Here is a 21334-nt window from a genome sequence, read left to right as displayed (position 1 = left end):
AATGATTCCTATTTATGTACTCAAGTTAATCGTCAGCTGGTTTTCAAGGGCAGTATTATGTATTCTGATTGCTGAACATGTGTTGTTATCTCAGCTTGTTGGCAATATCAGGTATAACACTAAAAAGAGACAAATATCATCTTTTATTGTTTTTTTTCTGCATCATATATATGTACCAATGATACCTATTTATGTACGCAAATTTATTGTCAGAAAGCCTGGTAAAGACACACAACAGTATGTAAAGAATATGGTAATTTTATTGTTATCTAACATCCTGTTGTCTTATTGTTCTATTTGATAGTTCTATACATTCTCATTGAATACAACTAACATGAGATGGCCCTTTAAAAGGCCGAAAAAGTTTTTATAGTATATGCATGCAAGTGAAGAAACTAGTTGCAAAACCAAGCATGAAGCACCATCTAAACCATCATGTATTTTTTGTTGCCTGGAGAATGACAGGATTCCAAGGGATGCGGCAAATGTTGCATACATTGGTTGTCACCTTGCTTAAAGTTTACGACCATCTATTATAACTGAAGATTGTCATGTTGACTCATCATTTATTAGTTTGCTTCGGCTTCCATTTGCTATTTGCCATCCGAACTCGTACCTACAAAAATATTTAATTTCTTATAATAAGAAAGAATACATGAAGAAAGAAAACAAGAGCTTTTTCATGCTATGCAGGTTCCAATAGGTTCAGAGACTGTCAATTACTAATGCTGGCATAAGAAGTCAGGTAAAAATGCATTTTAAACCTTGTATTTACAATGCACAGACATAAAGTAGGCTGGATCTCATTTGCATCCCCAGTGTCAAATTCTTAAATAATTTTTACTATAATTGGTTATGTTTTAGAGAAATACGGAAAATGCAAAGAAGCAGTGAATGTGGAGAGAAATAACAGAAACATTAGCGTACATGACAACTCATACCATCTGCAAATAAACATAAATGCCGATATAAAAGTAATTAACAAAAGCTTCAACAAGGGGTGCTCATACATACCATCTGTATATACTTCAAATGCTTATGAACAACATCTGTATCAAGCTCCTGAAACACATAGATAACCATGTCAATGAAAATTCAGGAACTGCACATTTCATACAATAAAACACAGATGCATCATTCACCTGAGGAACAGCACAATCAGCATAAATTGGATCCCAAGGCAGAGCAAATGAACAATCCCAATCATCGGTTTGAACTACAGAAAGAGGTGCCCTGATATAAAAATCAAAAGTCATATTTCCAGGCCACTTAACTTGCAGAATCTCAAGAACTTCACTAGATCAAGACAGTGAAAGATCAACCTACCATACTTGTTCATCTACATTGGTCTAATACAGCAATTACCTGCTTGATATTGCTAATTACGAGGGAAATGTTTGAATGAAAGGAGAAAAAGTTTATCCAAGTAAGCCATATCCTATCCATCCATTGATAGGCAAGAATATATTTAAAAGCTATTTGTTTTTCCATAACTTCAGCAAATACAAGTGCAGATGCGACAAATTAAGAAATGGTAATCATAACCCTTGGTTATCAAATGCTCACTCAAGTTTCTTGCACCCTTGAATCCAATTACAGCCAACTATGATGAATATGAGAATGTTGAGCATGATATACGCCAAAACTATAATCTATACGGTTTTATAAGAGTGTTCATCAGATTTGACCTATAATTGGCAAAGGGCATAGCAAACGCTGGAAGTTCAACATATGGTTTATAAAAAGCCCCGCCTTAATACTCATTGTGGTCGAGACAATTTTCAAGCAACTTTGTTTTATTTATTTATTTTTTTTTCACTGCCTACTTTGTTAATTGTTAGTTTGGAAACTTCTTACAAGCTATTTCTACTAACATATTTATCCACTAGGCTAAGTGTTTTCTTGGTCATGAATGACTGATTATTTTCTGTGTTGTGCCTACAATAATCTTAGTTTACCTGCGCCACTTTCCACATATAGTTCCTTCATCATCTGCACCATTGTAGATCACCTCTTGGCATTGAACCCAGTTACCGATAGAGTGATACCTCGATGATTTGTTACTAGCAAAACCCTTTTAACATCAGACAGCACAATCAATATGCATGTGAGAGCGCAACAAAAAAGACTAACTAAAGATTCTTCATACTTACAGTTACAGTTGCATCTTCAGTAGGATCAAGTGCTGAGGTCTCATTGAAGTAATCATTATCACTGCATATAAAATTTAAAAGTCCATGAATAAATTCACTAATACTATTACTGTTCAACATCACCTTAGCAAGGAAACTACAAAACATTCTACTAAATGGGGTGAGATCATACAAAAATGTGAGTTATTCATATGAATTACTTAAGAGCCCATGATATCAATCAAAAGCAGTTATTAGCTCCCCAAGGTAAAACCAAGAATAGTACAGTAAGAGCATGTCTCAAGTAGTATAATAGTATATTTGTTTTCGGAAACTTTTCAATCGTGCATGGGAAAAGCAGTGGTTTAGGTGCTACATTCTACATATGCCAAATTCAAAGTGAAGGAAACATATTTCAACAGGATCATGACAAAGATTAATATAAATAAGATGCCTGAAAATATGAAAGTGTTGGAAGAACGTACATAGAGGTCGGACCACACCATTCTGGAACTTCCACTTGAAAATCTTTACCAATTCGAACCCCTGAGACATATGGCTGATTATCAACAAACATGGATGATATAGGATTTAATCGTTGAGATGTTTTTCCAGAGTTGCTAGTCAGGAAAGGCTTTGGTCTCTTTCTCATACAAGACCGGCAATACCATTCATCAACTGGTAGTTTTTTCACTTTAGAACTGTTGCAAGAAATGTGAACTGCTTCATCACATAGGTCACAGATTAGCATCTTTCTTGGATTTTCCTGAAGACCACATTTTTTGCATGGCAAAGTGGATTTACCATTAACATCCAGGTTTTCTGATGAAGCTGATCCGACATCAGCACATGAACCATTGAGCAACCCAAGACTTCTAAGCACAAAAATGCAGAAATCCCTTGATGAAGTGTATTCCAGTGATGCTTTCATAAACATATTCTCTGTTGAAGAACACTCACGAATATCATCTGCTTCTGTTCTTTTGAAAGTTGAACAATGCCTTGTAATAAACTTGGATGATGAACATGCATCCTGTATAGCAGAGTGATGCTCAAACTTCGGTCTGCATGAAGCGTTTGTAGATGCTGTGGGATGCGTTTCATCCCATTTATCAGAACAAGTATTGATAGGGATGGCTTCTGGTGTCCTATCATTGATCTTTATGCTGGCAGCACAAGTGGGCTCCCGTGGATGGTGGTCTTCAGAGATCACGGCTAAAAGGTCTCTAGCGGTTCCCTCCGCAGAAGTCACAGTAGTTTTGTTAACATCATCTTTTCTTAACGTCAAATGAACCTCTTCAAAAGTTATGATTGAAGGACAATACGAATTTTCTCTTGTATTTTCTTCTGAGAGAATGGCAACAGTGTTTTGCTGCAATTTCCTCCTCTTGTAGACGAAGCCTTCCCTTTTAGGGAAAGAGCTAGCACACATACTGGCAACCGAAGAAAAATCAGAAGAGTTTTTTAAGAACTCTACTGCACTTGTCCAGACCAAATTGCTTTTTCATCTCCTGTAGATAATGCTTTTCTCTGGTTTTCACAACAACAACAACTGCAGTTTTGAGACTTTTGCGAAGGTTCATCGCAATGTAATTAATCATAAAGCAAGTGAATGATTATTTGTTCTCTATGCTCAAGAGCAAACAATGATTCTGTGATGAGAGAAGTAGGAAGAAAGGTATGAATTACAATTTAACCTGTAACAGTACCAATATATCCCATTTGCTTTAGTTATAAATGAACTAACTAAGCATATTCAAGATCAGATCTCTTGGCGTTTGTGTCAATGATGTAATCTTAATTGATGAAAGCAGGGAAGGTGTCAACTTAAAGTTGGAGATGTGGAATAACACTTTAAAAGCTAAGAGTTCAAGATATAAGTAGGTAAAGATAGAATATCTAAAATATAATTTCAATATACAAGGTTTTCAAAACTTAGGCTCTATAATCCAATATGATGGAGAACTTCTAGAGAACAACATAAATAGGATTAAGGATTTAAGGCAGGTTGGGTAAGATGAAGGAGAAGTTTTTGGAGTTTTATGTAATCATTGAATACCTTTTAAATCGAAAAATAAGTTTTATAGAAACGCTGTTAGGCAAGCTGTGATATATGAGTCAAAATATTAGGTGGTTAAGAAATAACATACTTAAACAAAAGGCACGTCTAATATGAGAATATTGAGATGGATGTTAGGCACTACTATAGGATCGATTAAAAAAATAAAATTATTTGAAATAGATTGGGACTGGCACCTATTATTGATTAAGAGAATTGATTAAGATGGTATGAACATGTCCTTAGATGACTGACTGCCCCAATAAGTCATAAGAAAGGTGAAAATTTTTCAGGTGGAGAATTTTAGCAGAGGAAAAAGTAGATCTAAAAGGTGCTTAGCAGAAATTTTACGAAATAATATATCTAACCTTAGGAATCATGTAGCCGACCCCAAATAACTGGGACTACCAACTCCTTTTTGTTGTTGTTTGTTGTTGTTGTATGTTTGTAAGAAAGACTGAAGGATGTTACAAGCCTAAAGCTTGATGTGGTACCTTCATGAACTAAATCAATTCTGATAAATAAAAATGAAAACCTAGCAATCTAAAAAACCAATCCAGCTCTGCTAGCAGAACCATCCCTAGCCCAAACTTAATATCAGAGAAGAATCAACAGAGAGGGCATCACCTTTAAAGTCAAAGTAGACTATGGAAAAACCGAAAAAGAGCCCCGCCCTCGATTAACTCCGTTATTGTTGCGACTCAAGAAAAGCTCCCTTCTTCAAGAAGTTTTTACATGAGCCAACTCGACGGACGCTTTTGGAAATTTATTTCTTGCGATGATTAAACAAAGTAAAGAAGGAAGTCTTTAATTAGTGAAATTTGGATTTCATATAACTCTGAGTATGACCTAGATCTTGTGTTTTATTGGAGGATGTGAAAGGTATGCTTCTGAATCTCTTCCATTGCTTCTCATTCCCTTCCCCTTTTTCTCTAATTCTTAAGGTTTACCTCAATCCAAACACCATGAATGCATTATAGACTCTTTTGGCCACCAATTACACCCTAATTTGATCACTAGCACCACACAAACAAGCCCTATCAATCTTAAAACCCTAATTCAAAGCCACCAAAGATTCATTACACTATTTCACCAAGATGCCATAAAAATTCCATACAAATTCAATAAACAACATCCCAATATACAATCAAAGAGAAAGAATCCAAAAAAAAAACAATTCAAGGTATCAAAGTGAACATAAAATCCAAACATAATCAAATTCATCAAGATCTCTGCAAGAAGATGCACACATATCCATGGCATACCACAAAGAAAGAGATTAACTTGATAGCAATTTACCAGATTGAGTTCAGAGAAACAAGACGAGCCTCTTGATTCTTGAAAGAGAGAATCGAGGGTTGAGAAATCCCTAGATTTCTTCCAAAAAAAACCAGAATTTCTCCAGCTTTTGAATACGTTTTATATGTTCCTTTCGGGCTATGCTTTGAAGTCCTTTTTCCAACGGGTTCTCTTAACGGGTCGGGTCCAAACCCGAATCCAATAAGTACTCAATTTATTTTCCTTCCATCATTATAATATCTATGAAGATAAATAAATATATATAATTCCCTGTTTATTTGAACAAACAATCAAACAATCAGTCAAGAGATACATCAACAAAAATTAAATCTAAAAAAAAATTGTTATTACACTGAATTTATTTGTAATCTATGTGTATGTCTGTAAAGTATGATTTCTGTAGCTATTGATCATCATCTTGAAATCTCTTCATGGAAATCCAATTCATTGATGAACTCTTGAACAACATTGGTTGGTGCTTTGGCTTTCAGCATCATCTCAGCATGCTCATCTTCAGGATTAGATAGAGCTACAATGGCTCCCCCAGCTCCAATTGAAGCTTCTCCTTTGTGTATTACAATTGTTCGAATTACTATGTTGAGATCAAATGTCTGATTGTATGAGAAAAATCCGATGCAGCCTGAGTAAACACCTCTGGAGCAGCTTTCAAGAGAATCAAGGAGTTCCATGGAGCGTAACTTAGGTGCCCCGGTCATCGAACCGCCTGGAAAGGCGGCCTTGACACATTGGACTGGGGTTATGTCTGACTTTCTCTTTCCTTGGATAGTACTGACCAGAGTGTGTACCGTCGCATATGATTGCAACTCCATTAGACTAGGGACATGCACACTGCCTGGTTCACAGACCCGGCCAATATCGTTCCTCAGAAGATCGACTATCATTAGGTTCTCTGCCTGATCTTTTTCACTGCCAAATGACAAAGATGAACCGATGCTTAGCAAACAAAATAGGAGCAGCAAGATGTAGGCTGAAATGGTAACATGGTGGTTCAGCATTAGCTAGTTATCAGCAACGTCATAGATGCAATGGAGAAGTTGAACATCATAAAAATAAGAAGATAAAAGTAATGGTCAATATTACTGTCTCTATTTGCAAGATGGAGCAAGAAACTGGTTATAGAGATAATTGAAAGCAGACCATTTCTAGAAGGACATTACAATGTAATAGTTCTCATTTATTAAATGGGCAGCATGTTAAGATACATACACAGATAACATGCAGAAGTTCCATCACATAGATAACATCACTTAAAAATACCATGTCACTTTCACACATAAATTGCATTGATTTAGAATAAGAAAAGGGAGAATATATACTCAATAAGAAAGGGAGATGCTAACGATTATTTAAAAATTCATCAAGAGTGGTAGGGTTTTCCTCTTTTGGTGGCTCACCTGTATTGCAGTTGTAATTTAAGAATCTCATCTTCTTCTGGGGTTCTGCCACGAGCAATTGTACCTTTGATGGGTTTTGCTTCCAGAGTACCATGCCCATCCAGCTGTAAAAATCTCTCAGGAGAGGAGCAACAGATGCATAAATCTTCTTGGGTAAAATTAAGCCAAGCAGCATATGGAGCTGGATTTCGATCTCTTAATTTAAGATAGAGATTCAGTGAATTTATGTTATGGACCTTTTTCCTCATTTGTGTTGTTAGACATAACTCATAGCTTTCACCATCTCTAATGAATTCCAGACACTTCTGTACATCTTTGATATATTGATGCCTTGATTTATCCACTACAAAGTTTGCCTCATGTTGGCATGATGATCTAGTTGGTAATTTCGGCTTATTTGGTGGTTCAGTAGCCTTAGTAGTCAACTTAAGGAGCCTCCTCTCAGTTTCAACCAACCATGACTTCGCTCCCCTTTTAGAATCTAAATGATGCTCATCATGAATGGAAAGAACATATACATCTCCATTGTGGTGATCAATTACTATAAGGTTGTCAGCAAAGAATAAACAAGCATCCGGAGTTGTTGATTGATGCGAGTTGGATGATGCACCACATTCAACTTTTAGATTATACCTGCACATATCAAGCAACAAGAATGACCCTCAAGTATGTTTTACTAAACCAAACTAAATTTCCAAGAAAGACTCTACCTTATGGAAGAAACAGAGATGTATCACCATAAAACAGGTTCAGTCAAAATCATGTAAAGCCATAGTGTAGTTTAACCAAAGTGGCATGCACTAGATACAAAATCTAGTTTATACATGTAATCTCTATGATCAGATACAATTGAGCCCAATATTATCAATGGAAACTATGAAATTTCAACGATCAAATATATGTGTCAGTTACTGTTAGAGTGGCCTTGTTCTCAACTTTGTAAGAAATTCAAAGTTCAAAACTTAAATAGTGTTCAGATCACTCATGCATCATCTATCACAAACATGATATGAGATTTAAAACCTGAAGATGAATTTTTAATAGTTAGTACGAAGTATAATTTCAAAAACCAACAAATACTCACAGCTAGTTTCTCTATATTTTTCCTTGTGATATATTCGGAGACAAACAACTCAAATTACTCAAAGTTGTACTGGGTACTGGCACTAGTTGCTCTTACCATCAATTTTGATCAATCTTTGATCAAAGCTCACTATAATATGGAACATATTGAACCAACAAATGAAGGCACCCACTAGAAACCATGTTTTCATTAACATCCATCAAATAAATCTAAAAGGTCTGACTTTTTGTCTCTAAACAGGAAATTTCAAGGCCGTCAGTTTGGCATGTCATAATTGATCATTTACATAATCATGAAGAAAATATTTAGTAAAATAGACCAGATGCTTGATTGGCAGTTGTTGAACTTATCATGCAAAAATACTAAAGAAATTCTAGCAAGAAAATGGCATTCTTAAAAAAATAAAAATAAAGATAAAAATAGAAAAATGTAGTGGCCTACCCAATGAAACCAATATATCCACCACAAAAATCAAATGGCAACCCAGCATAATCTTCTTTGTCATATTGGAATGATTGAAGTTCCTGAAACCAATTTGGCAAGCAAAAGCATAGAGTAAGTATTGCTAGTACTCCGGAAATGAAACTAACACCATTCAAACTCTGAAGATCTTAAGTAAGATTACTCTGAACAGCCACAGCGTAACTAGCAAGCAATAACAGACAAATAAATATCTCAATTGAAAATCCTCTGAGAATGCAGTTCTAGATATCAATGGGAGAAACCAAAAAAAGAAGAAGAAGAAGAAGAAGAAGACATAAGACTGGAAAACAAATCATTCATCAATGATGGTGAATTTTTGTTGATCATCAATAAAAAACATGCACCTTGTCTAAGAAATCGAAAAAGCCATCCTTTAAGAACCATTTCTTTACAGCCCCATAACAATCTTGAATTGATAAGCACCCCCCAGCTTTGGCAGTCTTTGTACTGAAAACAAATATAGTCAGCTATTTTGAATTTTAGCTGATGCAAGTAACACAATAACTTGATACTTTAACTTGCATTCAAATGTTATCTACTTATAGCCCTGCTTCTATATCCAACTTCAGAATGAGTAGTTCAGAACCTTTTATCAGAAAGTCGAAATGTGATTTGCTTCCACATTGGTCCTCCTTTACCCCCCATGAATGAAAACCGTGCTCTCTTCTGGGAAAAAAGATATGGTACATATGTTAGTTATCTGGAATATTGTTTTTGCAACTTATAATTTTCCCAGAAAAACATGTGATAATGAATGTGAAATCACATAATGGCAAATCTCAGCTTCAACACCTAATCATGATACCACTAAAGAAATCTGTACTTATTGTTGTTGAAAATTGCAACAATAGGCCACTTAAAAGCCCCTCTCACAATTAAGGAAAAAAAACATTTTGGGAAACTTTTACCAAGAAAACATAAGCAAGCATCAATAAGGCTCAGCCAAAAAAACTTTTACCTGGTCTGTTGAGGAGCTATCCAACCAAAAAGCGTCTTTGCCACACTTATCACCAAACAGCTTGCAAAATATGTTTTCTGGTCCACCAACTTGATTCAGTAAGCAATTGATTTTCTTCCACTCCAATCTCAAATGCTTCTTATCCCCCTTGTTAAGGTCATCTATTGAATTTCCAGATAAAGGTGATTTGAAATCCATTAGGTTGTCATTTAATGGTTTGCCATTGTTAGGTTCCTTGGCTGATAAAGATGGATGAAAGACCTAACTTCACGGAGTTATCACACAATTAGAAGAAAAGAATTACTTTTACAGGCAAGACTACATGACTGAAAAATAATACTTGATATTTCCTACAGCAGAGAGAAAAAAAAAACTACCATATCCACTTGCCCGAAACTTTATCCCAAAGTGAACTTACTAAAACTTTAAGCAACTAACAAGTAGTCAATCAGAGCTGCTTTACTTAAGAAGCCCAAAATTGCGCCATGGACATGTCTAACAACAAATATTATGGGCCGAATTACTTCCAAAAATTGATCAAATTAAATGTAGGTTTCTTTGCACAATAAGATATCTAACCACAAGAAAATTAGGCAATCGATGTTAGTTTAATCAGAAGACTTGAAATTAATCTGACCCTAAGAAGCCAGCCAAAACTCACAGGAAAAAAAAAAGGCCAATCCTTAATGTCCATGCAACTTCCACCCATCAACTCTACTTTTATCAACTCCTAATGCCCTAATCCAAATTTACATGACTACCCCTTGTAGTTCAACAGAAAAAGACAAACAATTAATTACACATAAGACAAGATACACAAGGTTTTCTTCTATATAAATCGTATCACCCTTCCTTGATGATGTGTACAATTGTACAAAATCATTATGTGCTCTTGTAATGGACATCACAAACTGGTATATCACCATTGTTAGGTTGACTGTTGACAATAGTTGTACCATGATGTTTCCATACATAACGCATTTTATTTAAGAAATCATACCATTTTCCCCACAATTAATCATTTGCATGGTAGAAATACTAGACTAAAACTATAATAAGTTTATGACACAGCATGATAGCAAAACCAAGCTAACAATTTAGAAGTTTACTTGAAACAATCGCGATTTACCACAAGCATGAACCTTTCTTCCATAATGTTGAGATGATCTTAATCCATAGTCCACTGTTATCTTTTTGAAGTTCTGGAATATTTGCCTTCCATGACTTGTAGCAACACTTTCAGGATGAAACTAAAAACAAAAGCAAAACTGAGGCATGTGATGTGAAGAAGAAGGCATACAGTACAATTAACAAACCTGCAAACCATAATGAGGCCAAGTATGGTGCATTACACCCATAAGGATTTTTGAACATTTACAATCTTCCAAAGTAGCATGCCTTGACAATTCCAAGCCTTCCATTACAGCTGAGGCGAAATCAGGAGAATGGAGTGGATGATGCTTCATGCATGATTCTTGGGCCTCAAGAAATGAAAGCGTGGCCAATGAAGAAGTCCATGCTGTGGGAATGAGTTCACTAGGAAGCGATTCTGGGTCTATAATAAGTGAATGATAGCGAACAACCTACAAATGATCACAGAGGCTAAGTATCAATAAATTATCTTGAAATAAATTCATGAACTTAACATAGCATCCTGAAAACAATTATTATTAGGAACTTATGATTGTAACAGAAAATTAAAAATGAGAATTTGAGTGCAAATACTATATCACTATTGTGCCCAGTATTTTACTAACCCTAAATCCTGATCTTCTCCCAGATGGGATATTGCTGAAAAGACAGCAACCTGTATGCTCAATCTCACTGATGAACAAAGAATAAGTGGCACAAATTTGATTAGAAACTAAATACTTTTACGCCATTCAAAAGCAAAATTTTTCCTACCTCAACCGGCCATGAACCGGTTCAGGAGCATGGACAATTCGAGCACCATGAACAAATCCCAGGGCCTGAAATAAATGAAAGCAAGGAAATAAGGAAAAATGGAAAGACACATTGGCATGATCGAAAGGTTGACATTTTCTTATCAGCCCACAATAGTTTCAATATTCTGTCCTACATATTTCTGAAGCGGACTCAAAATAACAGTGCCACTCAAGCACAAAGGTGTCCTAAACTTTCACCTCACAATTATGACACCAGGTGCCACAGAACATTCTTCATCCTAATAATACGGATTGTCAGTTAAGCCCTGCTCATCATCTACAAGCTCGTCCAATTTTCAAACGGCAAAGCAAGCCTCACAAATGCTAAAAAACTAACCAAAATTTCAAACTCTTCTTGAAATGATGCATCTAAACCTCAAACCGCAAAAGTTGAAACTATATGAGACTCTGTACATCATGCATGAGATGGAGGCATATAAAGACATGTTTACAGAAGTGGAATATTCCAAAATTAAGAAACAAGGACACTGGGGCATCTCTCTATGGTTCGTAGTTACACGGTTAGTTGTGTATACATGAAGAGATGCCATGTTTTCATGGAATTAAACAAATCGGTTATTAGAGATCAATTTAATATAAATTCAAACTTAAAATAAATACTATAATTACAGCACGTTTGAACGTAAGTTTCAAGCTGTCCCCACAAAATTTGGATGTTTATTGGACACAAGTTTGTCAGAACCTGACTTTCAAGCATGTCAAACAAAACACAAGATTTTAGGCAATGCTACTTCTCAACTAAACAGAGCACAACTAGAAAATATCACTGCAATGAACTAACTACCTGATGGCCCAGACAAACACCCAAAACAGGGACATCCTTGCATTCAAGAAGTATCTGTGGGCATATACCTGCAACATCAAACCAAAAAGGCAATATTTATCAAGATGACAACTTTGAAGCACCGAATGCACAATAATGCCAATAACCACAACAAAATGGATCAAGCGTAACCTATGTCTACACTGCATGTGGGAGATCCAGGTCCAGGGGAAATAACAATGTTATCAAAAGCCTTCTCATCATACAAACAATACCGAGCATACTCCCACGTCCATTCATCATTGCGAACAACAACAGGAGGCACTGAAAATCATCACAAAACTTCAACCAATTCACCTTTCCAGGCCAATCGAGAAAACAAGAGCAAAGTGATCCCCAGAAAGCATACCACGATTGACGACGGACAGCGCTTGGAAGATGTTGTAGGTGTAGCTATCATAGTTATCGATTAGCAGCGTGCGCACCGGCGTGTCCTCCCAGCTATCACGGCGGCGCAAGCACATCGATGCGGGTGATCTCGGCGGCGAGGAAGCAGCTCCCGATCTCAGGATCGATGGCGAGAAGGAGGAGCGTATCACGAAGCTCGTCGCCATACTCCTCTGAGGATTCTGCCGGCCGGTGGCGGCGGCGGCGGCGGCGGCGGGGGTGGGGGCGGGGGCGGGGAATAGCAGTCGTAGTACTAGCAGCCCTTGAACCTCGCGCGCGGTGCGGTGTGCCTGCGAAGTGACGTATAATTATAGTTGTCTTTTGGTTCGGTTTGGGTTTGGTGTTAGAAGTTGGTTCGGTTCGTTTGGTTTTTTTTTTACTTGAATTTATGCAAGTAAGTTATATTAAATTGTATAGTTTTAATTAAAATAATAAATAAATATATAACTTTGAAGGAAGTTTTGACTTGTGTGATATATGCGATATGGCAATCATTTTTTAAAAAAATCAATTAATAAAATTTTACAGTTTTTTTAAATTTTTTTATTTAATTTATAGTTTACAGCTATTAAACATTAAATTGTTAAAAATCTCTACTAATAATATAATTTTATATATTATATAAACTAATTTGTAAAAACAGAAATCAACAACCAAGTGGTTAAATGATTTCAATTGAGAGTTCGAATCACAGGTGATAACAAGTTTTTGAAAGTGAGGGTATATTTTTAAAAGTGCGAGTAATGATTATATACAAGTGGTTCTAATGCCCACATGTGCGCAGACCCACCCCCCACTTATTCCATTGCAAGTTCTTGCTTTTCTCAGCTACCTAACCGTGAGCATCTTGGTAAAAAAAAAAAAAAAATTATACAAAACCAAAAATAAAAATATAGAATTTTTTTAATATGCTACATAAAGTAATTTATAAAATATCAATAAATCAAATAATAAATTTTTATAGATATGTTTTTAAAAAATTATTATGTTTTAGATGATAAGTATTAACTTGTAAAAATAAATTAATTTTTTAATAAATTTTTGTAGATATGTTTTTAAAAAATCATTATGTTTTAGATGATAGGTATTAATTTGTAAAAAAAATTATTTTTAAAAAAATATAAAAAAAAAACATAAAGAATTGGATGACAGTACAACCCATTTCTACTATTCATTCAACTGTTTATCCCCATTTGTTTCTATATCTCTTATCTTCTCTGTCTTTTTACTTTTTCTAAATCTGGGGGCATATTACAGACATCTCAGATTATATATATATATATATATATATATATATATAGTGTGCCTAACGGTTTTTACCTTTTTTGCAAATCTGAGAAACCACATATCATATAATCGAAAAAAAAATTCCTCATTCCTTATTTTGCAAAACTCGGAAACCACATGGGTTTTTTTTTTATTTTTCTCAATTTTAAATTTAAAACCATTAGTTATCACTTAAATCACTCTAGTTAGTAATTGTTTAAAAATTTTACTTATTAAAATTTTTATTGCAGAAAATCATAAGTTAATGATGAGATTGGTTAAACAATAAGGGCTTACTGGAATTGGCTTAAAAAAATATATATTTTTTTAATTTAATAAAAAAAATTTAAAAAAGTACTACTCAAAGTAAGTTGAGTGTTTCTCTGTATTTTATGTTTACATAAAGTAATGTAAAAATGCTTTTATATATGTAAAGTTGTTTAGATGTATATTCTTAAAAAAAAAAATTCAATGTCAAATTACTAAATGATAAATTAGTTCTACATGAGTGAAACCATGAATAATATATATATATATATATATATATATATATATGAGGATTCAATTTGATCTTTGTTTGATATGGGCTTGCTAATCATTAGATATTTGCATTAGGCTTTTGACAAACCTAAGTTTGGTGGGCTTGATTGTTTCGTTGGTTGGCATTGACCCTGTTTGGTGGTTTGAGCTAAATGATGATCTTTTTTTAAAGTGGAGTTGGTTGAACCTAATTAGTGCTTAAAATAATTGTAGAGTTGCTTTATATATATATATATATATATATATATATGACTTGTTAAGATATGGACTTTTGTTTTAGTTTCGCAAGTGTAATGTATACGCCATGAGGAATTTAATATAAAATTTTGTAGTAATTCCACTTTTAAATAGCTAATTTTTAGAGAGAAAAAATGTCTAGCATATGTGCTTCGTTGCAATTTAATGTCTCATTATAATATTATTTTTCATTTAAAAAAAAATTGGATAAACTACTGTTTTATTAAGTGACATGATATTATTATTAAGTCATTAGTCTGAGCATTTTGTATTAGTTTTTATTTTTTATTATTTTTTTATTTTTTTGACAATTAGGTGACAAATGCCTCTCATTTAACGAAAGTCAGGGATATGCACAAACATGAAGTTAATATCTTAATACATATGTGTCCTTATTTTGTGTGGGCTTTGGATTCGAGCTCGGGTCCTCTCTAAAAAGAACAACACCCTAGTCAATAGGCCAAAAATCATTGATAAGTATCTTGTATTACAATTAAAGTGTGTTTGTTTTGGTGTATTTGATTTTATATGTAAAACCAAATACTTTATGAAATTCATTGTTTGTTTGGGTGAATCTACAAATCCTAATGTAATTGGGATTACATTACAATAGTTTTTTTTTTGTGTAGGCCGTAAAACCAAATTCCGGAAGTTGAAAACCAATGTATATATATATATACATGCATGCATACATATATAGAAATATATATACACATATACAAATACACATACACATACATATACATATACATATTTATATAAACATATACAGGTATTTTTACACACATATATATATACTTATATACTTATATGTATATATACATATATATACTTATACATGTATACTTACATATGTATATGTATATATATATATACATATATGTATATATATATATACATATACTCATATACATATATGCATATGCACACATGTACATAGACATATACACGTGTTTTCTAATTCCAGATTTACAAATCTTTTCAAACAAACATAAAATTTTATAATACAGTAATTTCAATTACATCTAACTAAACATAAGATTTGATTGCACTGTATTTTGAAAACCAAGTATTTCTAATTACATTGTAACTGGAAATCCACTATATTTAGAATTACATCCAACCAAACGCTACTTTAGAATTTCTTGTATCGAATTTGATTAACTCAACTATTGATTTTAGTAGTTGATTGAGTGAAATTATATATCATTAAAAATTACATAACAAAGTTAAGTTTAAAAATTATGCATATATTTTTTATTCAAAATAGAACCAGTTATTTAAATTGCTAGTAAAGTTATATGATATATCTTTTAAAGTTATAATAGATCTTACCATTTAATAAATAGGGGTTGATCCATTTAGTAGAGATTTGGGTTATTTAAACAAATAATCCCGAATTACAATCTTTATATATGTATGCAAGAAATAGTCTTCTCAAAATCTCATTGTACTATATGTCAATGACCAAAACAAAAATCTTACTATTTAAATTAAGCATCCTCCCTTCTAATTTTTTCTCTATTTCATTGATATAATTTATTTAATTATATCATGTATTTTTTGCTTGTGTATATATTAATATATATTTGTTACAACATTAGTTAGTTTGCCCACCTCATGGACTATTATAATATATATTATGTGTATGCGTGTATGTATGTAAGGTGTCATATAAAACTATGATAATTAATTTTATAGGTAAAACTATAACTAATTATATATGATGTCAATTGATGTTGTCAATTGATATTATGTTGATAGATGGAACTTTGAACATCATATTAAAACATGACCACAAAAATGAAGGTGATCTAGATAAGAGTATACAAGTTAACATTATCCAACCATAAGTGAGTAGTATTGAATACATGGTTGATTGAAAATTGTCAAACGTGTCCTTGTTCTAAGCCTCATGCATGCATCTTCTCACATTTTATAGGACCTAAGAAAAGATAAGGTGACCTTAGAAAGAGATATCCCAAAAACATATATATAGAAAAAAATTATAATTATACAATAAAGACATAAATAATCCATGTTTAAATTGAATTAAAGCATTGTAAATGGAAATTAACCAAAAAAAAAAAATAAATTAAAATTATTATGATTTATGTGGGAATTGTGAATGAATGAGGTTGTCTATAACAATGCAAAAGTTTATCCATATATTTCATAAGAGAATGAAATCTTTAAATCATGAAACAGAATGGATAAGGTGCACATAACTTGTTTGTAAGCTAGTGTGGTGAAGATGAACATGAAAAAAAAACAGCATGATGAAAAGGTATGTCTCTATTTATGAGAATTGCATTCATTTATGTAGTAACAAATAAATGCATAAAAAATTTTGAAAGTAATAAGAATAATGTGTGCTCAATAACTTTATTAAGTAATGAAAATTTGAACATTAATACCAAAAAAAAAAAGTAATAATAATAAAATTTGATTTTCTAGTATCAAAGTTTTTCTTGTTTAGCTATCAATTGGGAAGTAATGAGTTTTATTCACTCAATCCATGTAAATGGGCAAAAAGAACACCATTTCAACAAATCTAGTAAATAATGAATAAAAAATTAATAAAATGAAAAAAAGAAACTTCTATTTCTTAGTATTAGAGTTTTTTTTTTTGGACAAACATTTAAATTGATAATTTTTAACGATAATTTATTAAATAATGACAGCCGTTCAAATCACTCAATTGAATTAATTTTCATTGTGAATAAAAGAAGTGAAAACAAATATCTAAATGTTGTAGATTTTTAAAAAATAAAAATAAATAAAATAAATAATTTTTTTTGGGGCCCACTTCTCTCATCATTGTGAACTTTAGACCCACACGTACGGATCCCCAAAACCACATACATCCTTCCAAGATCACAGAAATATACCCTATCTCTCCCCACGTGAAACCCTGATAACCAATAAAAACGTGACACGTGGGGACGGAAATCTACTGTACCAATCAAAATCCGCCACGTCATTAGATAATTGAACCACTAAAAAGTCCATGCGGTCCAAGATAGAGAGGCCAGCGCTGAGCTCTTTTTTGGTAACTTTGTATTTTCCTTTGCTTTAACTTTTCTTTTTTACATTTATACCTTTGTAATAACATTCCATTAATATATACATATAACAACCTTGTCACAAAACACAGTTAAATTAGCACCCAACAAGAGAATATTTAGTATAAAATAAAAATTTGTATATTTAAATTATTAGTATAAAATTTTAATTAAACACTGGACAATTCAGGTCTTATACAACAATATATAATTATGACATAATTTTAATGATTAGTTATTATACATATACTAATGTGCATATTTGTTAATAAGTGATTAATTAATGGCATGAAACGATGAAAATAACATACAGACTATGTGATTTCCAAAGTTTGTTTGGATGTACATGCAAAAACTTTAGTTTGGCACCTTATTTGAATGTAACACATGTTTAGTTGTCAACGTTAATCATGTGTTTGTGTCACTGATGCAACCAATGTACATATCTAATATAATACTAACCAATAAATTTTACCACTGATTCCATTTTATTGTTTATAAATAATAGCACAATTAAAAAATAAAATACATAATATTTTAATTAAAATCGTCTCAAAATTAATTAATTCAAATAGCACCTCTCTCCCTGTACCACCCTAATCACTATTGTACTCAATTATAAACAGTTGACATATTCTAATATATATTATAAATAAATGACAAATACTTAATAAAAAAAAAGTTAAAGATATACACTAATGTAAAATAATTTCACTAAATACATATACCCTCATTTTGAATGAATTTTAGTGTTTAATTTCAGATTTTTTCTAAAATAAGAACTCAGTAGTAATAATAGATCACATGTTGTTAGCATATTTAGTATATATTATTTAAATTAAATATTATTATTATTATTATTCATTATTAGAGAAAATACATAGGATCATAATTTATTTATTTATTAATTATAAAGAGGTGAAATTATATAGTCAAAATTGTGAAAAAGGAAAGGATGGTCACTGGAGTCAAAACACATAATATATAATCTCACTTAAGACAATCAGATCAAAATAAATAAATAAAAAGGAGGAAAATTAATTTAAAAAGGAAAGAAAGTTCCAGCAATTCACTTGGTGTGCCCGGCCAGTGAAAGCTCAGCTTGTCTCTTCCTCTGTTCCAATCTCTCCAAAACCCTCTCCTTTTTCCTTCTTGAATCTCTCATCCCTCTCTCCCACTTCTTAGTCTCCGAGCTTTCCCCAAGAGTTCTCCATCCAATTCCATGGATTCATCTCCTGGTTCTCAGAATCCATGGATTTATTGAAGTTCTGAGGTTTAGGGTTTAAGGTTTTAGGTTTAGGGTTTTTAATCCACCATTGATGCTCTCGAAGCTTTGAATCAATGTCTTCTCCTTGCCTCACTGGCGGTGGCCGGACATTAGGGTTTGAGCTCGACCTCGTGAAGGCATCGTCGCCGTTGTCGCGATCCTTACAATCGTCTTCGCCGTCGTCGACCATCTCTGAATCGAGCTCATCTCAACTAACAATCTCCAATAAGAAACCTAGAACTCCTCGCAAGCGCCCTAATCAATCCTACAACGAAGCTGCTGCTCTTCTCTCCTTCACCTATCCTTCCATATTCTCCTCTTCTTCTCTTCGTCATCACCCTGCTTTTCCCCATGAATCCCCTCCCCTCCTCCCCCCTTTCCCTAATCCCTCCGACTCTGCTTTCCTTCTCCACGAACCATCCCCTGAACAACCATCCTTTCGGATCCAATCGAGCTCCAGCCCCACCTCCTTTTGTGTTGCTTCTACTGCTCCTCAACCTATCCAGGTCGACGCCATTGAGGACGACTTTGATGCTGAGTCCTTGCTTGACGAGGAACCCTCCGGCGAAGGCATTGATAGCATCTTCGGTGATAATCCTTCGAGTTTGTCCGCGAGTTCTTGCGTCAATCCTTGCATTGCAAGCTTAATGGGGTTTGGGCTGAGATTCAATGTGAATCTTCGTCGAGCTTTGAAAAAAGTGGATGATGGGGATTGGTGGCGGTCGCCGAGGGTCGCTGTGAATGATATACTCCCAAAGTTCAAGGCTTTGTCGGCATCACCGCCATTAGAGAAGAGCAAGAAGAAGAAGAAGGTGGAGAAGGAGGAGACAAAGCCGCCATTAGATTGCAATGGCGGGAAAGAGAAAGCTACGACTTTGGCGAGGTTGAATCTCAAGCTTGACTATTCTGAGGTGATGAAGTGCTGGGCTGACAAAGACTCTCCTTTTGGTGACTCCGGCTTACCGGAATCTTCCGCCGATGATCTTCTGGTTTGCTCTTCTCAAAAACTAGTTTTTTTTTTAAGAAAAAAATAAATAAATTTATGATTTTTGCATATACAGTCTCTTTTTTTCTTTTTTAAAAAAAGTTGAAATACTTTAAATTTTCTCATGAAAATTGCATCTTGATTACATTATCACATTGGATTTAGATGGATTTGTTTTTGGAAACGGAGAATGGGGTTGGTGGAGGGAGAGAAGCATGTGTGCAGAGGTACAAAGAGAAACGAAGAACAAGGTTGTTTTCCAAGAAGATTAGGTACCAAGTCCGGAAAGTTAATGCTGATAGGAGGCCACGCATGAAGGCAAGTGTAAGATTTATCATATACTTGATTCCACTTACCTTCATGCATTCCCTTCTTAATTTTTAGGTGAAAGTTCCCAAGTTTATCCCCACGAATGCATATCTTTATTATTGGAACTAGTAAAATGTGTTCACTTTCCGGACACCTCAACTAAGTTAAGTAATTTAGACGAGAGGACTAAAGTGAGAATTTTATTGAGTTTAGGGATCATAATGAGCATTTGGATAAAGTTGAGGGACAAATTGTGAACTCTCACCTAATATTTAATTAATTTTTGTATTTATTCATTTTTGAAGAAGAATTTTGAATTGTGGAATCTGGTAACTAATTGCATGAATACTTTTCTAGAGTTTGTAACTGTGCGGAAAGGCGATAAATGTAATGTAAGGGGTGATGCTATATATATATATATATATATATCATTGAGCTTTACCTGATGCTCTTACCAGGCTTTAATCTTTGATAAAGTTGTTTGGCAGTGCAAGGACTATTTGTTGATGAAAATGAAGTATATGTGGTTGAGGTGTTAATTTCTTGTTGCAGGGTAGGTTTGTCAAAAGTCCTGCTCTTCTTCATGAAACAATGGAGGTAGAAAGTTTGTAGAATTAATGGTGAAGGCTAGTAGCTATTTTTGTTTGAAGGTTTTCTTTTTTTCTTTTTTGGAGAGATTGGGAGGCTTCATGAGAGCATATGTTACTTTTGAAGAAATACAGGAAATCCATCCAATTTTGCCTATATAATAAATAGCTTTTACTTGAATTATTATTTCTTTTTCTCTGATCAATCTTGAATGGTGTGGAATTGGGAAAATCCTCAATGGTTGTATGTTATCTATAATTTTGTTCAATCTTGTAAATCAAGCACTCGCTCAGTGGATTGCATTGGTATGAATCAACTGTTCAAATACTCTGGTCAAGCTAGTTCTCATTTTGAAATCGAATTCCTTTTCCTTGTATCGTTGTCTGTCTGTTCTTTTCTTTTGTCGCTTTGAGATGCTCTTTGTGAGTTTCTCTTGAGTTCTCTTTGTGGATGAACTAATATTACTGTTC

At 33.6% G+C, this 21334-nt stretch overlaps 3 protein-coding genes across 5 annotated transcripts; 1 reads left to right on the top strand and 2 right to left on the bottom strand.

Moving 5' to 3' along the window:
* Positions 1 to 242: 242 nt before the first annotated feature.
* LOC120283429 lies at positions 243 to 5617 on the bottom strand. Its single transcript, XM_039290112.1, has 7 exons — positions 5491 to 5617; positions 2618 to 3662; positions 2154 to 2214; positions 1959 to 2074; positions 1143 to 1233; positions 1015 to 1062; positions 243 to 616 (listed from the first exon to the last, which is right to left on the bottom strand). Exons 2-7 carry the CDS (start codon positions 3562 to 3564, stop codon positions 563 to 565), a joined length of 1317 nt encoding a protein of 438 aa, XP_039146046.1. The 5' UTR covers positions 3565 to 3662; positions 5491 to 5617; the 3' UTR covers positions 243 to 562.
* A 147-nt stretch (positions 5618 to 5764) lies between these two features.
* LOC120252993 (probable aminodeoxychorismate synthase, chloroplastic) lies at positions 5765 to 12826 on the bottom strand. The gene is made up of 13 exons (XM_039261225.1): positions 12570 to 12826; positions 12353 to 12484; positions 12182 to 12249; positions 11336 to 11400; positions 11188 to 11254; positions 10747 to 11013; positions 10540 to 10680; positions 9431 to 9691; positions 9059 to 9138; positions 8817 to 8919; positions 8431 to 8513; positions 6906 to 7538; positions 5765 to 6417 (listed from the first exon to the last, which is right to left on the bottom strand). Exons 1-13 carry the CDS (start codon positions 12772 to 12774, stop codon positions 5904 to 5906), a joined length of 2619 nt encoding a protein of 872 aa, XP_039117159.1. The 5' UTR covers positions 12775 to 12826; the 3' UTR covers positions 5765 to 5903.
* A 5939-nt stretch (positions 12827 to 18765) lies between these two features.
* LOC120256422 (protein CHLOROPLAST IMPORT APPARATUS 2-like) lies at positions 18766 to 21069 on the top strand. 3 transcript variants are annotated; one of them, XM_039264111.1, is made up of 3 exons: positions 18767 to 19971; positions 20133 to 20291; positions 20829 to 21069. In XM_039264111.1, exons 1-3 carry the CDS (start codon positions 19057 to 19059, stop codon positions 20886 to 20888), a joined length of 1134 nt encoding a protein of 377 aa, XP_039120045.1. In that variant the 5' UTR covers positions 18767 to 19056; the 3' UTR covers positions 20889 to 21069. The 3 variants fall into 3 exon arrangements, with proteins under 3 accessions (XP_039120054.1, XP_039120045.1, XP_039120050.1); XM_039264116.1 differs by having other exon boundaries at positions 18769 to 19971; positions 20133 to 20285; XM_039264120.1 differs by lacking the exon at positions 20133 to 20291 and having other exon boundaries at positions 18766 to 19971.
* The last annotated feature ends 265 nt before the right edge of the window (positions 21070 to 21334 follow it).

The sequence above is a fragment of the Dioscorea cayenensis genome, chromosome 3 (assembly GCF_009730915.1).
Source record: "Dioscorea cayenensis subsp. rotundata cultivar TDr96_F1 chromosome 3, TDr96_F1_v2_PseudoChromosome.rev07_lg8_w22 25.fasta, whole genome shotgun sequence".
NCBI lineage: Eukaryota > Viridiplantae > Streptophyta > Magnoliopsida > Dioscoreales > Dioscoreaceae > Dioscorea > Dioscorea cayenensis.
This window is presented reverse-complemented; position numbering and strand designations above follow the sequence as displayed.